Below are 19,452 nucleotides of genomic sequence, written 5' to 3'. Positions count from 1 at the left end.
CAGTATTTACTCTATTTAGTCACTGCTGCTATTGCCCGAATTCTGTTAGAAAATCTCAGATTTGCGTATATCAACAGTATATTAGCCTTGAATAGCCCTTGATTCTGAGATTTTCTAATGTCCATAACAAAACTCCTTCGGAAAAAAGTTTTATCTAAGTAAAAGCTTGCTTATTTGTTGAAGTTTGTTTATGATTAGGATTCAATTAATGAACGATTCTCGACAAGTTGTTCAAGGACACATAACCTATTAAATGAACTGAGACTAAACAAATATCTACGTTTAGTTGAAAGCTTTGTTTCGTGTTGGAGCTAGCAATCTATCATAAGTTTTATGAACATGAACTTGTAAGTTACAAGTTCATGTTCATAAAACTTATGCTAGTTGTAACATAGTATAATAATTTGCATGAGATATCTACCAAGTATTATAATAAATAATATTACCATTTTTAGAGCTGGTAAAAGTTGACATGATATGAATTAAACACGAAAAAAGCGGGCTAATGTTAAGAATTTACCACCATGTAATTAAACTGGTCATATGACACATTTAATAAAATCAGAAGATTCAATAAAAGTAACACTACATGACACATTTAATAAATGGGAAGAATTAGTGTTAGGATTACTCAATCTGTTTATCTTTGACACGAATACAAAAATAATCTGACACAACACGCTTTTCAGCCTTATAACTAGTGCAGTCACCACAATAACCAGGTTTTGTGTTAGTTCGCAATTTAGCATCTCAAAGTCTCGCTCAAACTCATTGTTTCATGTAGGCGATTCAATCAAATGTCATAAGGCATTAAGCCCCAAACACCTCCTTACTCTTTTCAAAGTTGTCACCGATAGGCAAGACCGCCACCTCAAAATCAAATACCCACCCATATTTCTTTGTACCCACAACCTCATCTTTCGTCACCTATAGACAAGAGCGCACCGCACGATCCAATATCTAAACACTCGCATCATAACACTCGCATCATATGTCGTTCGAGACCGCATCTTGGTACCGGGTCAGCCCAAGCCCATATACTACCTCTCCAACTTTCCTTCTCTTGAAAAATGAAGATATTGCCAAGCTCCTATGATAACTGGTTATGGCAATTTCAGGGCATCACCAATATTGTCACCCATTCTTGAACCCCACTTCATCTTCTTTCTTTCTCTCTCCTAAACTTCACACCAATTTCCCTCCTTTCTTCCTCAATCCTCTCAACTTCAAACTTCACTGTTCTCAGAACAATACAATCCAACTAGAAACCCAGAAATCCCAACCTCACACTTACAAGAAGAAAAGGAAGCCAAAACCAAGCTTTTCTGATCAAATTCGTGATAAATGGTCTGTCAAACCTGTTTCTCATACCCAGAAATTTCCATGGCAGATTCAGCAACAACAAGATGAAGAAGATGAGGAAGAGGAGGAAGAAGAGGAACACCCATCTTCAATTTCATCGTCAGAAATTGCGGGAAATCATAAGGAGGTAGAATCGATTTCTGGGATTACTCAAACTCCTAAATTTGATGTTAATTACAATAATAGAAGCAAAATTGAAGAACCCATTTCTGATTTTAGTAGAAAATTTGATAAAAAGTTGAGTAATAAAGTTAGTAATCATGTTAATGTTGAATTGGGTAATGTTTCGATTTCATCTTCAATTGCTGAGAAAAAGGAATTGCCAAAAATTGATTTAATTAGTGGGAATTTAGTGAATAATTTAGCTCCTGAGAAAGTAGTTGAATTCAAGAAAAATGTTGAGAAAAATGCTGCAACTGTTAGGTTGCAGAAAGATAGTAGTAGTAAAGTAACATTATCAAGCAGAAACTATGATGATGTTAATGGTGGCGATTTTCGGAAAGTTAAGGCTGTTAGTGAGAATGATGTTAAAGAGAGAAGGTTAGATAGGTTGCCATGGGTACCTGACCCTGAGAAAGCTGATGAAGATAGGCGGTCGAAGAGCAAGACCTGGTTAGCCGAGAAATCGATTCCGGATTATGAACTTAATAGATTGAGGAATGTAGCATTGAGGATGAAAGAGAGGATAAAAGTTGGGGCAGCAGGTGTTACACAAGCCTTGGTGGATGCCATTCATGACAAATGGAAGATTGATGAAGTTGTGAAACTCAAATTCGAAGGGCAGTCCACGGTTAATATGAAAAGGATGCATGAGGTCCTTGAGGTCAGATTGCTTTTCTATATATTTGTTCTTGATTCCTGTATTTTCATTCATGATTATGCATTATTTATGCATAGGATAGCTGCTTGTAGTTTTTCATTATATTTATGCTTATAATAAATGTTTTCATAATTTCATTGTTAAGTTGTATACTCATGCTTCATATTTGAATGTGTGATGTAGTTGGTTTAGGCTTTTCGAGTATTTGAGTATGTAAATTTAAGATATGTTTTCATATTATTTGCTAGAGTAAAACAGGAGGCTTGGTGATATGGAGATCAGGTAGTTCTGTGGTGCTATTTAGGGGATTGACCTACAAACTAGACTGTGTACAAACATATAAGGAAGTGAAAAAAGTAGATTTAGATGTTTCAAATCATCCAGAAAAACGCTTTCCTGATTCTGCGAGAGTTCAAAGGAAATTGTCTGAAGAAGAGTCGATGGAAATAAGTGAGCTCAACAATCTGTTGGATGAGTTGGGTCCACGATTTGTCGACTGGTCTGGCCCTCCTCCATTGCCTGTTGATGCAGATTTGCTTCCAGCAGTAGTTCCTGGCTATAAAACTCCATTCAGACTTCTTCCTTATGGTGTACGGCCTTGTTTAAAAGATTCGCAAACAACTGAATACCGTAGGATTGCAAGGAACACCCATCCACATTTTGCTTTGGGTATGTCAGAAACGTTTACAGTGACCACAATTTAGATTATAAAATCTTACTGACTCAAGCGATATTATTCAATTGATTATGCTAGGGAGGAGCAGAGATCTCCAAGGTCTGGCTGCTGCTATGGTAAAGTTATGGGAGAAAAGTGCTATAGCCAAAATTGCCATTAAACGTGGTGTCTTAAATACTTCCAATGAGAGAATGGCTTGGGAACTGAAGGTAATACTTATCTTGTTTGCTTATGGTGAATTTCCAAAAAAGTTAAAATCTAATATTAATTCCTTTTGAGAGTGAGGGTGCAGCCTCTCATTTTTGTTAACTGAATTATGTACATCCAAGATCATAGCTAGCTTGTCTTCACTTGTAATCTAATATGCATCACATATTGAAAAAAATTCTATTTGATGTGTCAAATGAAAAGCTTTGATCTCTTTTCGTCAATAATGCTAGGGTCTATAATGTACCATGTTTTCTTAGAGCACTTTCAACTTCCAATGGCAGAGACTGACTAGGGGGACATTACTCTCAAGAAATAAAGAGTACATTGTCTTTTATCGAGGAAATGACTTCCTGCCCCCTAATGTAACAAAGTCGCTGAAGGAAAGGGATAGGCTGTCGATGCTTAATTATCAAGAAGAAGAAGAACGGCGGAATGCATTAGCTTTGGTCAACTCAAACTCTAAAAACTACAAGGTTCCTATGGTCGCGGGGACTCTTGCAGAGACTGTTGCTGCAACCTCTCGTTGGGGAAAGCAAGTAGACGATGAAGGTGTGGAGAAAATGATTAAAGATTCAGCTCTGGCTAGACATGCTTCACTGGTTAATTATCATAAAAAGAAATTAGCTATTGTAAGTTTTTGTTACTTTATAAAGTATCTCACAATCGATTTCAAAGATATAATGAGCTGTTAAGCTCTCTCAAAAATGCTCTCTGATTCACCATATCTCGTTCTTAATTGCTTGCAGGCAAATCAGAAGCTCAAGAAGGCTGAGAAGGCATTGGAAAAGGTGCAAGGATATCTAGAACCAGAAGAGCTCCCTACAGATTTAGAAACGATAACTGATGAGGAGAGATTAGTATTCCGTAAAATTGGCTTAAGCATGAAGCCTTTCTTGCTTGTGGGTAAGCATGTGAACTTAATTCTTAGGTATAAATATGCATCCTAAAGAACTACTTACAAAAGCTGCTTCTTTTACAGGTAGGCGAGAAGTTTTTGATGGTACCATAGAGAACATACATCTGCACTGGAAATTCAGGGAGTTGGTGAAGGTAATTGTGAGGGGCAAAAATTTTGGACAAGTTAAACATCTTGCAATATCGTTGGAGGCAGAGAGTGGTGGTGTGCTTGTATCAATAGATAAAACTACTAGAGGCTATGCAATCATTCTATATCGAGGAAAGAACTATCAGCAACCTCTTCGGTTGAGGCCTAGGAATCTTCTGACAAGAAGGCAAGCATTAGCTCGGTCAATCGAACTGCAAAGACGTGAGGTGAGCTCTGGTGATCTGTCTTTTATCATTTTGACATAATGAAAACATTCCTCTTACATTTTTCGTACTGACTCGCACAGGGACTGAAGCATCATATATCGAGTTTACAGGAACAGATGGAGTTGCTGAAGTCTGAAATAGTATGTATTCTTATTTTTACGTATTATATACATATATTTTATTGCATCTTTGAAATAAAGTTTTAAGGTTGACCCACTTTTTTTATAAAATTTTGCAGGAAGATATGAAAAATGGAAAAGAGATTGATGATATGGCGTTTTATAAAAAATTGGACGATACTTCTATTCCTTCTGATGATGAGATAGAAGAGGTAAGACTAAGGGCCTGTTCTGTTCCGTTGAAATTCAGTTCAGTTCAGTTCAGCTCAGCTCAGCTCTTAATTTATGTCTAATGATATTGCTAATGATATAAAGCCAAATTTCATTCTTTTAAGATCTTATTACAACGACAACAACAACAAAAATAATAATAATAAATAGTATATAAAAATAATAATAATAATAATAATAATAATAATAATAATAATAATAAATAGTATATAATAATAATAATAATAATAATAATAATAATAATAATAATAATAATAATAATAAATAGTATATAATAATAATAATAATAATAATAATAATAATAATAATAATAATAATAATAATAATAATAATAATAATAATAATAATAATAATAATAATAATAATAAATAGTATATAATAATAATAATAATAATAATAATAATAATAATAATAATAATAATAATAATAATAATAATAATAATAATAATAATAATAATAATAATAATAATAATAATAATAATAATAATAATAATAATAATAATAATAATAATAATAATAATAATAATAATAATAATAATAATAATAATAATAATAATAATAATAATAATAATAATAATAATAATAATAATAATAATAATAATAATAATAATAATAATAATAATAATAATAATAATAATAATAATAATAATAAATAGTATATAAAAATAATAATAATAATAATAATAATAATAATAATAATAATAATAAATAGTATATAATAATAATAATAATAATAATAATAATAATAATAATAATAATAATAATAATAAATAGTATATAATAATAATAATAATAATAATAATAATAATAATAATAATAATAATAATAATAATAATAATAATAATAATAATAATAATAATAATAATAATAATAATAATAATAATAATAATAATAATAATAATAATAATAATAATAATAATAATAATAATAATAATAATAATAATAATAATAATAATAATAATAATAATAATAATAATAATAATAATAATAATAATAATAATAATAATAATAATAATAATAATAATAATAATAATAATAATAATAATAATAATAATAATAATAATAATAATAATAATAATAATAATAATAATAATAATAATAATAATAATAATAATAATAATAATAATAATAATAATAATAATAATAATAATAATAATAATAATAATAATAATAATAATAATAATAATAATAATAATAATAATAATAATAATAATAATAATAATAATAATAATAATAATAATAATAATAATAATAATAATAATAATAATAATAATAATAATAATAATAATAATAATAATAATAATAATAATAATAATAATAATAATAATAATAATAATAATAATAATAATAATAATAATAATAATAATAATAATAATAATAATAATAATAATAATAATAATAATAATAATAATAATAATAATAATAATAATAATAATAATAATAATAATAATAATAATAATAATAATAATAATAATAATAATAATAATAATAATAATAATAATAATAATAATAATAATAATAATAATAATAATAATAATAATAATAATAATAATAATAATAATAATAATAATAATAATAATAATAATAATAATAATAATAATAATAATAATAATAATAATAATAATAATAATAATAATAATAATAATAATAATAATAATAATAATAATAATAATAATAATAATAATAATAATAATAATAATAATAATAATAATAATAATAATAATAATAATAATAATAATAATAATAATAATAATAATAATAATAATAATAATAATAATAATAATAATAATAATAATAATAATAATAATAATAATAATAATAATAATAATAATAATAATAATAATAATAATAATAATAATAATAATAATAATAATAATAATAATAATAATAATAATAATAATAATAATAATAATAATAATAATAATAATAATAATAATAATAATAATAATAATAATAATAATAATAATAATAATAATAATAATAATAATAATAATAATAATAATAATAATAATAATAATAATAATAATAATAATAATAATAATAATAATAATAATAATAATAATAATAATAATAATAATAATCAATAAATAATAATAATCATAATAATAATAATAACACTAATAATAATAATAATTATCAATAATTAATAATAATAATACTAATAATAATAACACTAATAATAATAATAATTATCAATAATTAATAATAATAATAATAACAATAATAATAATAATAATAATAATAATAATAATAATAATAATAATAATAATAATAATATTAACAATAATAATCAATAAATAATAATAATCATAATAATAATAATAACACTAATAATAATAATAATTATCAATAATTAATAATAATAATACTAATAATAATAACACTAATAATAATAATAATTATCAATAATTAATAATAATAATAATAACAATAATAATATTGATACAATTCATTGTTCAAATGGTTCTATTTTTTTGAAACATATTTCTAATGTTAATCTCATTGAGAAAATTAGAGTACTACACAACTTAAACTAATTTTATAATATATTTTCCATACATTTTATAATATATTTTCCATATATTTTATAATATTTTCCATACATTTTATAATATATTTTTCATACATTTTATAATATTTTCCATACATTTTATAATATATTTTCCATACATTTTATAATTATAATTATATAGTATATTTTTTGTAAATATTTTAATATGTACATTTGTATATACACATATGTATAGTAATAAATATCAATAAATAATCAAAGATCACTAATCCGTAGTTAAAAATCACTAATTAATAAGTTCGGTTCGGTTCAGTTCAGTTCTGCTCAATTCAGTTCAGTTCAGTTCAGCTGAGTTCAGTCAATCGGAACAGATCCTAAGAGGGGTTTTGTATGCTTGTACAAACATCATAGAATACTTTGGTCACCTATAGTGTGTTTTGGTAAGGGGGTATTTGAAGGGATGGGAAAAAGAAAGAGATTGAATGATGCATATTCACTTGTACATCAAATGGGAAAGGTTAGAATATTTTCCTTTCCGTTTAATAAATTAAATCCATTCGAAACCTCGAAAGATTTAGAAGGATATAAATGCCCAACTCTCTCTGCCCTCCCTTTAATTCTCTATCCTGTCTTTCCCTTCCTTCAATGGTTGCTAAGAACACTAAACAAAATACCATAAGTGTGGGAGGTAATAAGGCATTCAAGCACAATTTTGGCTCGGTAAAGACTAAGAGTTGAGTACTGACTTTCGGAATGGATGGGATATAGCCCAAGGGATCTTTAATGTTACTGATTTCTTGCTGATTAATGATTCAATTTTCTTATTTGTAGGATGAAGATGAAGAGGCCTACTTGCAAACATATGACAGTGGAGATGAAAATGGTGCTTTCATAGATGCCGAGTCGTCTGAAGATGATGATTTAGATGCATAGAAGTTACCGAGTATGAAACTTACCAATGTACTCTGTATATAATATATTAATATCTAAGATATATACAAAAATTAACTGAAAACAGTTTCAGCCCTTTGGTATGACAATCATCATTCATTCATTTGTTAGCAACTGTGTGTGTCACAAGTTCACAAAATGAGGCCGAGTTTTAGAGAAGACTTGCCATGAATAGTTGTTAAAGCTATAAACAAAATTTCAAAGCCTTTTATGATTCTGTTAGTGAACTATTTTCAGTTTTACAAGCTAAAGCTATTGCTTGTGCAATTATAAGGAAACCGATATTTATCAAAGAAGTATGGCATGCTGGTACCAGCTACCAAGTGAACTATGTGCTTAAAATCGCGACGTAATAACCATGTTCTTGAAAATGCGTTGTTGGATTATACAGCTTTTTTGATAACTCATCACTATTACAGCTTTTTTCCCTGGCTTCCGTGCATAGTTTACATTTATGGAAGCAAAGCAAGCCATTGTTAAATTGCCCCCGAAGTTATGACTTATGAGTGACAATACTACCACAGATGATTGATTCTACCTGATTTCATAATTTAATTATTGAAAAATTTAACTTAATTATTCATAATGTATCTCTTTAACACATATTGAATATGCTTGAATTTTAAAAGTCCTGCGCTTAATATCATCACAATCACTATTGCAAATTCAATTTTTGATAGGTAAGGTGGGCCATATCATGTGGGAACCTCTCATAGAGTCATAGGCCAACCCAATCCAGGGGTTAGCGGGTTAGGTCCTTTGGGAAGGGGGGAGGGTAGAAGGGTAAGGGAATCCCCACCTCAAAGTACCGCCAGTGAAGTTTCCCACCTCTTGATTGTGAAATGACAAACCTTTCTATTAGACTAATCTTTGCTTGGTAGGCAATTGGTGCCGTTACAAAATCAATCGTCTTGATAGTTTACAATGTAAAATTGGCAGGTAGATGACTGTAGAATACATATTGTTGGACCGAAATGTAGACTAGAGTGCATGTTGCAATCACTAAATACATTGAGGAATCCTGAGATGTCCGCATTCTTAGGACCTTCTGTAAGGCCCTAGCAGAAAAGGATGCAATTAAACTTGAAACATTGAACGGGTTGAAGTAGTCAATCAGACAGAAAAATAGTTCACATAATGAACATCAATGGGACCTGTTGCTACCATTTTATTGAGCTAACACAAGTCTTTGATTTGGGGCATCATTTTTAGAAAATAGTACATAGTAATCAATACTGGTAGAAATGAGGACAAAAACAAAGCAAAATTTCTTCCAATGCCACACAAACCACAGAGCAGTTACTATCAGTTCCTTCCACGAGTGAAACCCATGATCGTGGCATTCAAATATACATCAGTCTATTGATTTAATAAAAACATGCCTCAGAATCACGCACTCACTTCAACCTTTTCTTCTTCCTTCTTTCCATTTTTGCTCGTTGTGTTAACACCTTGTTGCACTGTCTTCTTTTGGGCGCGAATCAAAGCTCTTCTGGCATGGGGCCTTATTTCTCGCACTTGTCTAGGAGGCATAATGTATGGCTCAAGGGGTTTATCAGCAAATGGGTGTTCATCGCCAGTAAATATTCTAAGTTTACGGTCTCTATCCTGCATCCATTAGAGTCAAAAGTAAGCAGGTTTTTCTAATTGATTACTTCACATATCAGCAAAATGGTTGATTAGCTGTACATACCAAATAGGCATCATGTCACACAGAATATAACTACATTAACTGGTAGAATACAAGGCAAATACGAAGTAATAAGAAGGTAAACAATAGAACATACAGACAGTAGAAGGGAAAGTGTTAACAGACAAGAAAATAAACAGCTGTAACATACAATCTCCCAACGGACTTCATAAAATAAGTGTTTAGGCTCAAGAAGTTATACTTGCATCACATAATTTATTCCTAGGAAGCATGCGCAGGACAGCTTTACGAAAAACTTCAGTAGGATCTTTGGACATCTGATCCTTTAAACTTCTTTCCTTGAGATGGCCCACATGCCTTTAAAACCAATATAGACTAACATTAGCATAAAAGGTTTTTTTTTTTAGGAAAAAAAACGAAAGTACAGCAGTAAAGCACAAAATCAGACAAACTCTGATCTCAAATTCCCCACTTTGCAGACCAGTTTAGCTAACATCTAACACCTATCTTCATTTTCCCTTCCTGCATCTCATACAACCTCCATAAGAGACCCCCCCCCCCCCCCCGACACACCCACAAATAGTTTGAACTTTGAAACTAACTTTGTACGATCACTATTATCACCTATCTTCATTCACCCGTATTGACCTCTACTCGATTCTTATATTGAAAAGCATTCATGTGATCTCAAAGGCATACAAACCAAATATTCAATTCGCTCCAAACAATTATTTAGCTAAATTGGTTGAATATTAATGCACACATTATTCTAAAATATTGGTGATCACTTCAATTAATAACAAGATTAAAAAGGAACCTAAACCGGTCGTCCAAATTATCTTATTAGGCGTGATTTTCAATTACACATTCCCTTTAAACATGCAATATGGTGATCAATAAATATAATAAAATAAACATTAACATTGGAAGCAATTTAACAATAAATCCAACAATATAAAATCGTTAGAAAAATAATAGAAATAAAAGGAACATGATCCTTACTTTGATTCTGTTTATTTGCAACTACAAAATAATAAACGAGTTAGTAACTTCCAGGAAATAATAATAAAACAATAATTAAATTAAATTAAATACAGTAGAGTTGATTTGGGGCCAAACCCTCAAATAGTTCTACCTTCCACGCCTTAGCTTAAGGACGGAACCACGAGTAAAGTATGGACTCCTTTGAGCACTTGAAGAAGGAATTTTGAAATAAGAAGGGTAGGCTAGTGTTTAGGCTAAAGCATAGAAGAGAGAAAAATAAAACTAGAGAATTAATTTATGCCCCGTACATCAGAAATGAGGGGGGTATTTATAGGGAAAATGTGCTGAGGGAGCACACGGAACCCTAAAATGATAAAAACCCTAAAAAAGTATCCCGCGACACGGCAAACTGTACCGTGACACGGGAAGTCCCACCGTCAGACGGGAAACATTCTCGTGACACGGTGGGTTTTTAGTGTGACGCGGGAAATTTTCAGTAAACGGGGAAGAAAACGCGTTAAGGGTTTACGCGGAAAAGACACGGAATTTCCCGTGTCACGGCAGATTTCCCGTGTCACGGGAAATCCCACCGTTAGACGGGATTGATTCCCGTGACACGATGGGTACCTGCCGTGGCGCGGGAATTCCCAGCCCACTTTTCCGTCTAAATACATTTTTAACCCTAATTTCATTCGGCATTTTAAGTGTCAATTGATAATTTCGGGCCTTTTCTGACTTATTATTATTTGGGCTAAAATAAGAAAATAATTAAATAAAAATAAATAAAAAGTTTGGACCAAAAATAAATAATAAAGCAATAAAATAAAAAAGGTTTGGGCTAAAATTAAATAATAAGTTTGGGTTGAAATTAAAACTATGCTTTTACCAAACATCAAGACTAATCCATGGACTGTTCAAAAATACGAATTTAATCAAATACGATTTTTTAAGCACTCTCGGGATTAAATACTGGACCCGACCAATAGTGGCGGTGAAATATTGTTCATCATCGGGTTTGATTTTGGGGAGACATTTTTAGGTGTCTACAAGGACGCACAGTACAAATTGTTGGGTGCAGGTGGACGCACCCAATAGTTTGCGTGATGAGAAACATAACATTTTCTTTTATAAAACAAGGGAAGCTATATTTTTCTCCATCCTCCTCACCTCCTTTTTACTTTTCACTTATCCAATCTCACATTTTTACTCATAATTTTTATTTCTTTATAACTAATTAAGTATTCTTGCAAGGAATCAAACAAAGGAAAATTAAATAATTGTGGTTTTCTTGGAAATATATTTTCCATGCAAAACTAATTTTTCATTGAAAACATTTTACAGCAAAGCAGATGGGGCATGCATGCAATAAATTATTTTGACATTCACGTTTAGAAATATATTAGACTAGGTAATAAGGTAAATGAACAAATTGAAGTAATTTTACCACCGATAATTTGTTACGTCAATAAACTTGTACTTTTATTTCTAATTATTATTTCCTTAAATAACATGGTAAAAAGGTGTGTTGGAATTTTTTTTTTTTATTTATTTATTTTGAAAAATGCATATGTTATTTAAACATCAAAGAAGTGTATTTTAGGCCACAAAAAAAAGGGAAAATACTCTTTAGCAAAACTATACTTTTAAGTTTTCTTAATGGCGAATTGCAAACAAACTTATTATCTCTGGTAAACTCAAATTTTTTACTACCAAAGAGAATAGCTATTTTAATATAATCTCATTAACCATGATTAATTTCTTATATTTTTTAATAATTAAATTACTTTAAAAAAAACACCAACCTCTCTTCCACCACCAACCCAAGACCCCAAACACTCAAACTACTGCCCAAAGCACCACCACAACCTAGAACCCCAACCGTCCAAACCACCACCGCAACCCAGGCCGGATCCCAAACCACCACCGCAACCCAGATCCCAAACCGCCGCCTAAACCACCACAGCAACCCAGAAACCCATACACCCAAACCACCGCCGCAAGGTCCGCTACCCAAAACCCCAAACCACCGCCCAAGACATTTCCTCTCTCTCCCAGAACCCTAAAACCACTGCCCACAACATTACCTTGCTCTCCCAGACCACCACCGCAACTAGGGCTATTCATAACCGGGTACTCGATTTTGCGGGTAGTTGAAAAGGCGGCCCATGACCCAACCCGCGAAAACCGGGTACCCGGTAATCCCGGGTCGGGTTACGGATAGCCGAATTTAATAGCTTTTCAACTTAATTAAGTAAAACATTAATTCAAGGAAATTTTGTAAATTACCACCCAAAAAAGTATCAATTTCTAAATAACCACCCGTTAAAAATTTTATTTAAATTACCACCCACTAAATTAATTTTTTGCGTAGATTACCACCTTTTTAAAATTCCGGTGGAATTCAGATGTGTGGGGCCCACAGTCGTTACTTCCCTCCTAATTTTTTTTCATTTTTGTCGATTTCAATAAAGCTATTGAAGACTACTCCTCTCTCAACTCTCTCATTCAATTCTCTCTGCAAATCCACCTATCTCCATAATTTCTCACCCACTCTTCAAATTAGGATCCTAAATTGCTGATTAAAACCCTAAATTAGTTTTAGTTCACAAATAAAGGTACTCCTGTCTAATTGGGGTTTTGCTTGAAGCTTGATTGCGAAAATAATTGCAATCACAATTTTTCCAGAATTAGCAGCAATTCAATGACAGAAAACCAAAATTGAGTATTGTACATGAACCCTAATTAACTAAACACTCAATTTCCCCCAATTAAATTACAATAAGAACCCTTTTTTGCGAAGAAAATCAACCCTAATAAACTAATCAAACAGTTTTCCCTAATTTAAATACAATAAGAACCCTAAATTTAAAGAATGAAAGACTTTACCTGCTGTGAATTCACCTATGAAGTTTCTTGAGGACGCTTCTACAATTACAAGATGATATGCTTGGGGTGAATATTGTGGAATTTGGGGAGTATTTGCAGTATAAATCGCAAATTAGGGTAGGAGATATGTTATATAGGATAAAATTGAGGGGGAATTCATTTGGGAAGCAAGAACTAGCCGTTATTAGCCATTAGGAGGACCCCACACATTTGAATTCCACCGGAATTTTAAAAAAGGTGGTAATCTGCGCAAAAAAATTAATTTAGTGGGTGGTAATTTAAAATAAAATGTTTAACGGGTGATTATTTAGAAATTGATACTTTTTTTGGGTGGTAATTTACAAAATTTCCTTAATTCAAATTATATTCAAATAATTCACTATGAAAATGAGTATTTGAACGCTAATCATAACATTTGAAACTTAGAATTCAACTATTCAATTAACCATCTCACAAAATATCAATAATATTGGTAATTAATCAAAACCACGTAATTTCTCACAAAAATATAAAATAAAAAAACCAAACTAGAAATTTGGGATTAATTGGGCTATACAAAAACTTGTATTGCTTCGAATTGGGCATCATCAAACTCAATCTTGGTTTCGAATTTAGGATCCACAAGTCCACAACCTTAAATGAGGAAGATTAATGATTTTCTTATGGTGGAGATCTGAAACAATAAGAGGGACGAAAACTCAAGAAGCATCAAGAAGATATTTAAGTTTGCAAAATTTTATTCCTAACCATACTTCTATAGTTGAAATTGGTCTAATAAAAAGCACATTGCCTTAGGAGGAGAGAGAGAATTATGGGTGGCATGAGAAAGTGATGAGGAGATTGATTGAAGAGGAATGAGGAGAGAAATTGAATATGGAGGCTTGGAAGTGGAAGAGGCGTGATTGTGTAACCTAGGTAGGTAAGAGCGTAAGACTACAAGCTGGAAGGCCCAAATTGTTTTTTTTTTTTTAAAAAAAACAAAGTTACTAAAAACGGGTCAGCAAGTACCCAACCCGCAATTTAAAAAAAAAATAGAAAAATTACTCGACTAAATTGTTTTGGGTCAGCGGGTCATTGGGTCGAGTTAACTGGGTCGAGTATTTTTTAACACCCCTAACGACAACCCAGAACCCCAAAACCACAGCCTAGACCCCCTTTTTATCGGCGATAAACACCTCCTAAATCGAGCAAAATAAACTCTAAAATCGGGTAAAATCAATTCTAAAACCGAGTGAAATCTAACCCAGTTAAATCAAACCCTAAAATCGAGTGAAATCAAACCTTAAAGCTTTGCTTAGGAAGAAGAGATTAAGAATTTGAGATTACGAGGAGGGGGTTTTGGGGTTGAGGGTGTTCATTTCGGGGAAGGGACTGGTCGTGGTTCAGGGTTTCTAATTAAGGTTTTCAGGGGGAAGCGAGGTGGGGAGGCCGGCTAATAGTGAGGGAGGTGGCTGGGTGCCAACGTGGGTTGGGGCAGGGGAGTGGGCACCAGCGCCGACGTGGTGAGATGCTTGTTGGTGAAGGGGGTGAATTTTTTTTATTGAAAGAAATTAGATTTAAAATTATTTTTAAAATCATTTTAATGTAAAAAAAAACCCTAACTATTGTTAATTATTTAGTTAAAATTAGTCATTAATGTTATAGTTAGTGTAGACACCTAAAATGTCTCCCCAAAACTAAACCCGATGATGAACAACCTTTCACCACAATTATTGGTCGGGTTGAGTATTTAATCTTTGGAGTGCTTAAATCCATGTTTACATTCAATACATTTCATAAACCAATGCATTTCCTAGCTCATTTCCCTACGCCATAACTTACTTTCCTCTTTTCGTGTCCACATCGCAACACCAAGAGAAACTGATTTTTTTTACTTATAATTTTGATCCAATTTTTATTTTTTTAGATAGGCATTTTAATAATTTTTCCAACAGTATATCATAAGCCCAAATCCGAGTTATAACGAAGAAGATATGAGCCAAACACTAAACTCAACCCAAAACCGACACCCTTCTACTAAAACGTCCATTTCTTAAAATCTACTAATGATTTTGACTTGATTCTAATTGGGTTGGAAAGTAGACTTGACAAGCACTACTAGAAAACTGCTGTTTTTCGACGGAAAAAATCCCTCGGAAACACCCTGTTTTCCGACAGAATTTCGTCGGAAAACCTTTTGTAGGAAAATAGACTTTTTCCGACGAAATTTCCGTCGGAAACGAAATTCCGTCAGAATTCATGCCTCGGAAGAAAGTTTTTGGCCCAGAAAAAATCCGTCGTAAATTTCCGTTGGAATAGTACTCCGTCGTAACTTTTCGACGGAATTTCCGTCGGAAAATGTTTCAGCCAAGATAAAAAAAAAAAAAAAAACACGCCGCACCACCCCTGGCACGGCGTGTCACCACCCTAACCCCCAGCAGACCACCACCGCCACATCATCCACTACCAGCCCCTAACCCTAACCCAAACCACACCACCACCGCCACTACCCCCACTCACACCACCAGTCCACCACTCACCCAAAACTAACCCTAAGCCCAGATCTAAACTATCCCCACCCTTACCTGAACCACACTACCACTCACCCTAGCCCGAACCACACCACCACTCACCCTAGCTCGAACCACACCACCAATCAACCTAGCCCGAAAACCAGCCACCACCAATCACCCTAACCCGAACAACACCACCATTCTCCCCAAACTCCTGACCAGATCTGCACCCATTGAAACTCCTAACCCAGATCTGCACCCACCGAAACCCATCGGAAACAACTCCAAAATCCAAAAAGTTCCAAAAAAAAAAAAAGAACTCAGAAAAAATCGAAAAATAAAAACATACCTGAAATTGAAATATGCTTCAAATTTCACAACAGAAACGGTTTAACAAGGCCAAATTCGGCCATGAAAAGTCTAGATCTAGGCTTTTAATGGTCGAATTTGGCCTAAAATCTTTAAAATATGCAAAACAAAACCTTTAATGGTCAAATCCGTCGGCTTTTATTGGTGTGGTTTGGGTTACTAGTCATTTAGTCAACCGTGGAAGAAAAACATCACATGATAATCTCGAGTCCTTGATAGAAAAAAGGAAAAAAGAGGAAAGGGGAAAGAAGAGAGAAGAAAACAGAAGAGAGAGGAGGAGGAAGAAGGAGGAACAGTGAGAATGAGGGGAAACAAGAAGGGGCGGAGAACAAGAGAGGATGAGGGAGAAGGAGAACAGAAAGAATGAGGGGAGGAGAGAGAAAGAGAGGAAAGAGAAATGAAGAGTAAGGGCGGCTGAGAAAATATATTAGGGTTAGAGAACTTTTTTAATTTTAAAAATCAAAATTCCGTCGGAAACACATTTTATTCCGTCGGAAATTTTCGGACGGACTTAATTTTCGTCGGAAATCACTTAATTTCCGACGGATTAATCCGTAGGAAATTTCCTACGGAATAAAATCCGTCGGAAATTAAGTATTGTTCGACGGATTTAAATTCCGTCGGAATTTTCCAACGGATTTACGACGAAAATTCCAAATTCGTCGCAAATTTCCTACGGAAATTAAATCCGTTGGAAAAATAGTAATTTTCGTCGGATTTTCGGATCCGTCGGAATTTGACCTTTTTCTTGTAGTGAAGCTTTCCAATGATATATTATATGCCTTATTCCTCAAAAGTTTTGATAATTTTAAAAACGCGTAAAAAACTGGAATTACCGCAGATTAGCTAAAACTGTCGTGTCACGGGAGATGATGATGTGGCATGGGGGCCTGGTACCGTGTCACGGTGCTTAGTCACGGCATATTTTCCCGTGTCGCGGTGCCCATGCAGTGACATGGGGTTGCTCTGTGTTTTCTGCGCGTAAATTCTTAACGCGCTTTTATCTTCTGTAGGTTAATTCTTTCCCGCGACACATCATATGTCCTCGCTTCACACTAAGGTGTACCGTGTCAAGGCACTTTTTCCGTGTCGCGGCATTATTTTTTAGGGTTTTTATCTTTTTAGGGTTCCGTGTGTTCCCTCTCCTCATTTTCCCTATAAATACCCCCCTCCTTTCTACAGTTCGGGGCATCAAATCATTCTCTCTTCCTTTCTTTTACACCAAAAATCATTCTCTTCTCTCTCTCTCTCATATTCTAAGCCTTAAACCTATATTTCTAATTACTCCATTTTTCCCTTAAGCACTCCAAGGAGTCCATACTTAACCCGAGGTTTCGTCCTTAAACTAAGGCGTAAAAGATATAAATAACTGAGGGTTTGAACCAAATCAACTCTACTTTTTATTTAATTTAATTTTCATTTGATTTATATTTTTAACAATTTATTCATGATGTAGCAATTTAAAGGAACGCGTGTGTAGGCGTCGCTCGAAGTGCGCCTACGTAAAAGCATGTGGTGAATATGCTTGGCACTCTTAAGAAGTGGGAATTAACGTATACGATTAGGGACAAATAAAGTCGGGATGCAACATAAAAGGCAACCACGAATAAGGGACAACGAAGGCAACAACGATTGACCCGTGAAGGTTACACCCCATTCATAATCCATGAGATTACTAACTCCATATGGTTCGGAACCACGAAAAGAGGATCGGGGATGATGGTACGAAGTGAGTCATGGAGTCACATTCGCCTGTATTGGCCTCTACTCGATTCTTATAGTGAAAAGTGATTCCTGCAATCTCAAAGGCATGCAAACAAAATATTCAATTTGCTCCAAACTATTATTATGCTAATTGGTTTAATATTAATGCAACATATAATTCTAAAATATTTGTGATCCCTTGGTTAAACAACAACATTAAAAAGGTTCCTAAACCAGTTGTCCTAATTATCTTATTAGGCGTGATTTTCAATTACATATTCCCTTTAAACATGCAATATGGTGATCATAATAATAAAAGAATAAGCATTAATATTTGAATCAATTTTACAATAATAGCGTTAGTCAAATCAACTAATAAAATAACCCAATCATGATACTAGCAATAAGAAAATAAAATAAGAGTAATTAAACTAATTAATTACTCACATTCCGCGCGTTCCTTTAAATTGCTACATCATGAATAAACTGTTAGTAACTTCAATAAAAAATATAAAGCAAATGAAAATTAAATTAAATAAAATAAAAATTAGAGTTAATTTGGTCCAAACCCTCAGTTATTTGTACCTTTCACGCCTTGGTTTAAGGACGGACCCTCGGGTTAAGTATGGACTCCTTGGAGCGCTTAGGGGAATTATTATGGAAGAATAAGGAGGCTAGAAATTAGGTTAAAGAGGGAGAAGAGAATAATTTTTGGTGTAAGGTGAGAGAGAATGATTATTGGTGTCCCGAACTGCAGAAATGAGGGTCTTATTTATAGGGAAATTGAGTAGAGGGAACACGCGGAACCCTAAAAAGATAAAAACCCTAAAAATTAACACTGTGACACGGTGGCAGGCACCGTCAGACGGGGAAAAATCCTGTGACGCGGTGGACAACTGGAGTGACATGGGAAATATTTGACCTACGGGAAGTGAAAACGCGTGAAGGGTTTACGCGGAAAAGACACGAGAAAATTCTGTGTCACGAGGTGTGCACCGTGACACGGTGGATTTTTTGCGTCCAAATTCATAAGAGTGTGGGAATTAAACGCGGAAAAGACACGGGAAAGCATCGTGACACGGTGAAAAATTCCGTGTCACGGTACCATACCCCGTGTCACGTCATCATCACCCGTGATGCGGGAAATTTACGCGTTAAAAGAGTGCGGAAATGAGCACGGGAATTCCCATGTCACGGCACCAAGCACCGTGAC

General features: G+C 32.5%; 1 protein-coding gene across 1 annotated transcript; it reads left to right on the top strand.

The window, feature by feature from the left end:
* Window positions 1–761: 761 nt before the first annotated feature.
* Window positions 762–8,256, top strand: LOC145634578 (CRM-domain containing factor CFM3, chloroplastic/mitochondrial-like). Its single transcript, XM_081685997.1, has 9 exons — window positions 762–2,185; window positions 2,431–2,851; window positions 2,937–3,067; window positions 3,350–3,697; window positions 3,815–3,971; window positions 4,048–4,340; window positions 4,421–4,480; window positions 4,579–4,671; window positions 8,034–8,256. The coding sequence occupies exons 1-9, from the start codon at window positions 1,106–1,108 to the stop codon at window positions 8,133–8,135; spliced, it is 2,685 nt and encodes an 894-aa protein (XP_081542123.1). The 5' UTR covers window positions 762–1,105; the 3' UTR covers window positions 8,136–8,256.
* The last annotated feature ends 11,196 nt before the right edge of the window (window positions 8,257–19,452 follow it).

The sequence above is a fragment of the Chenopodium album genome, chromosome 6 (assembly GCF_948465745.1).
Source record: "Chenopodium album chromosome 6, dcCheAlbu1.1, whole genome shotgun sequence".
NCBI lineage: Eukaryota > Viridiplantae > Streptophyta > Magnoliopsida > Caryophyllales > Amaranthaceae > Chenopodium > Chenopodium album.
Note: the sequence above shows the minus strand (reverse complement) of the source record. Positions and strands in the feature narration are given on the sequence as shown.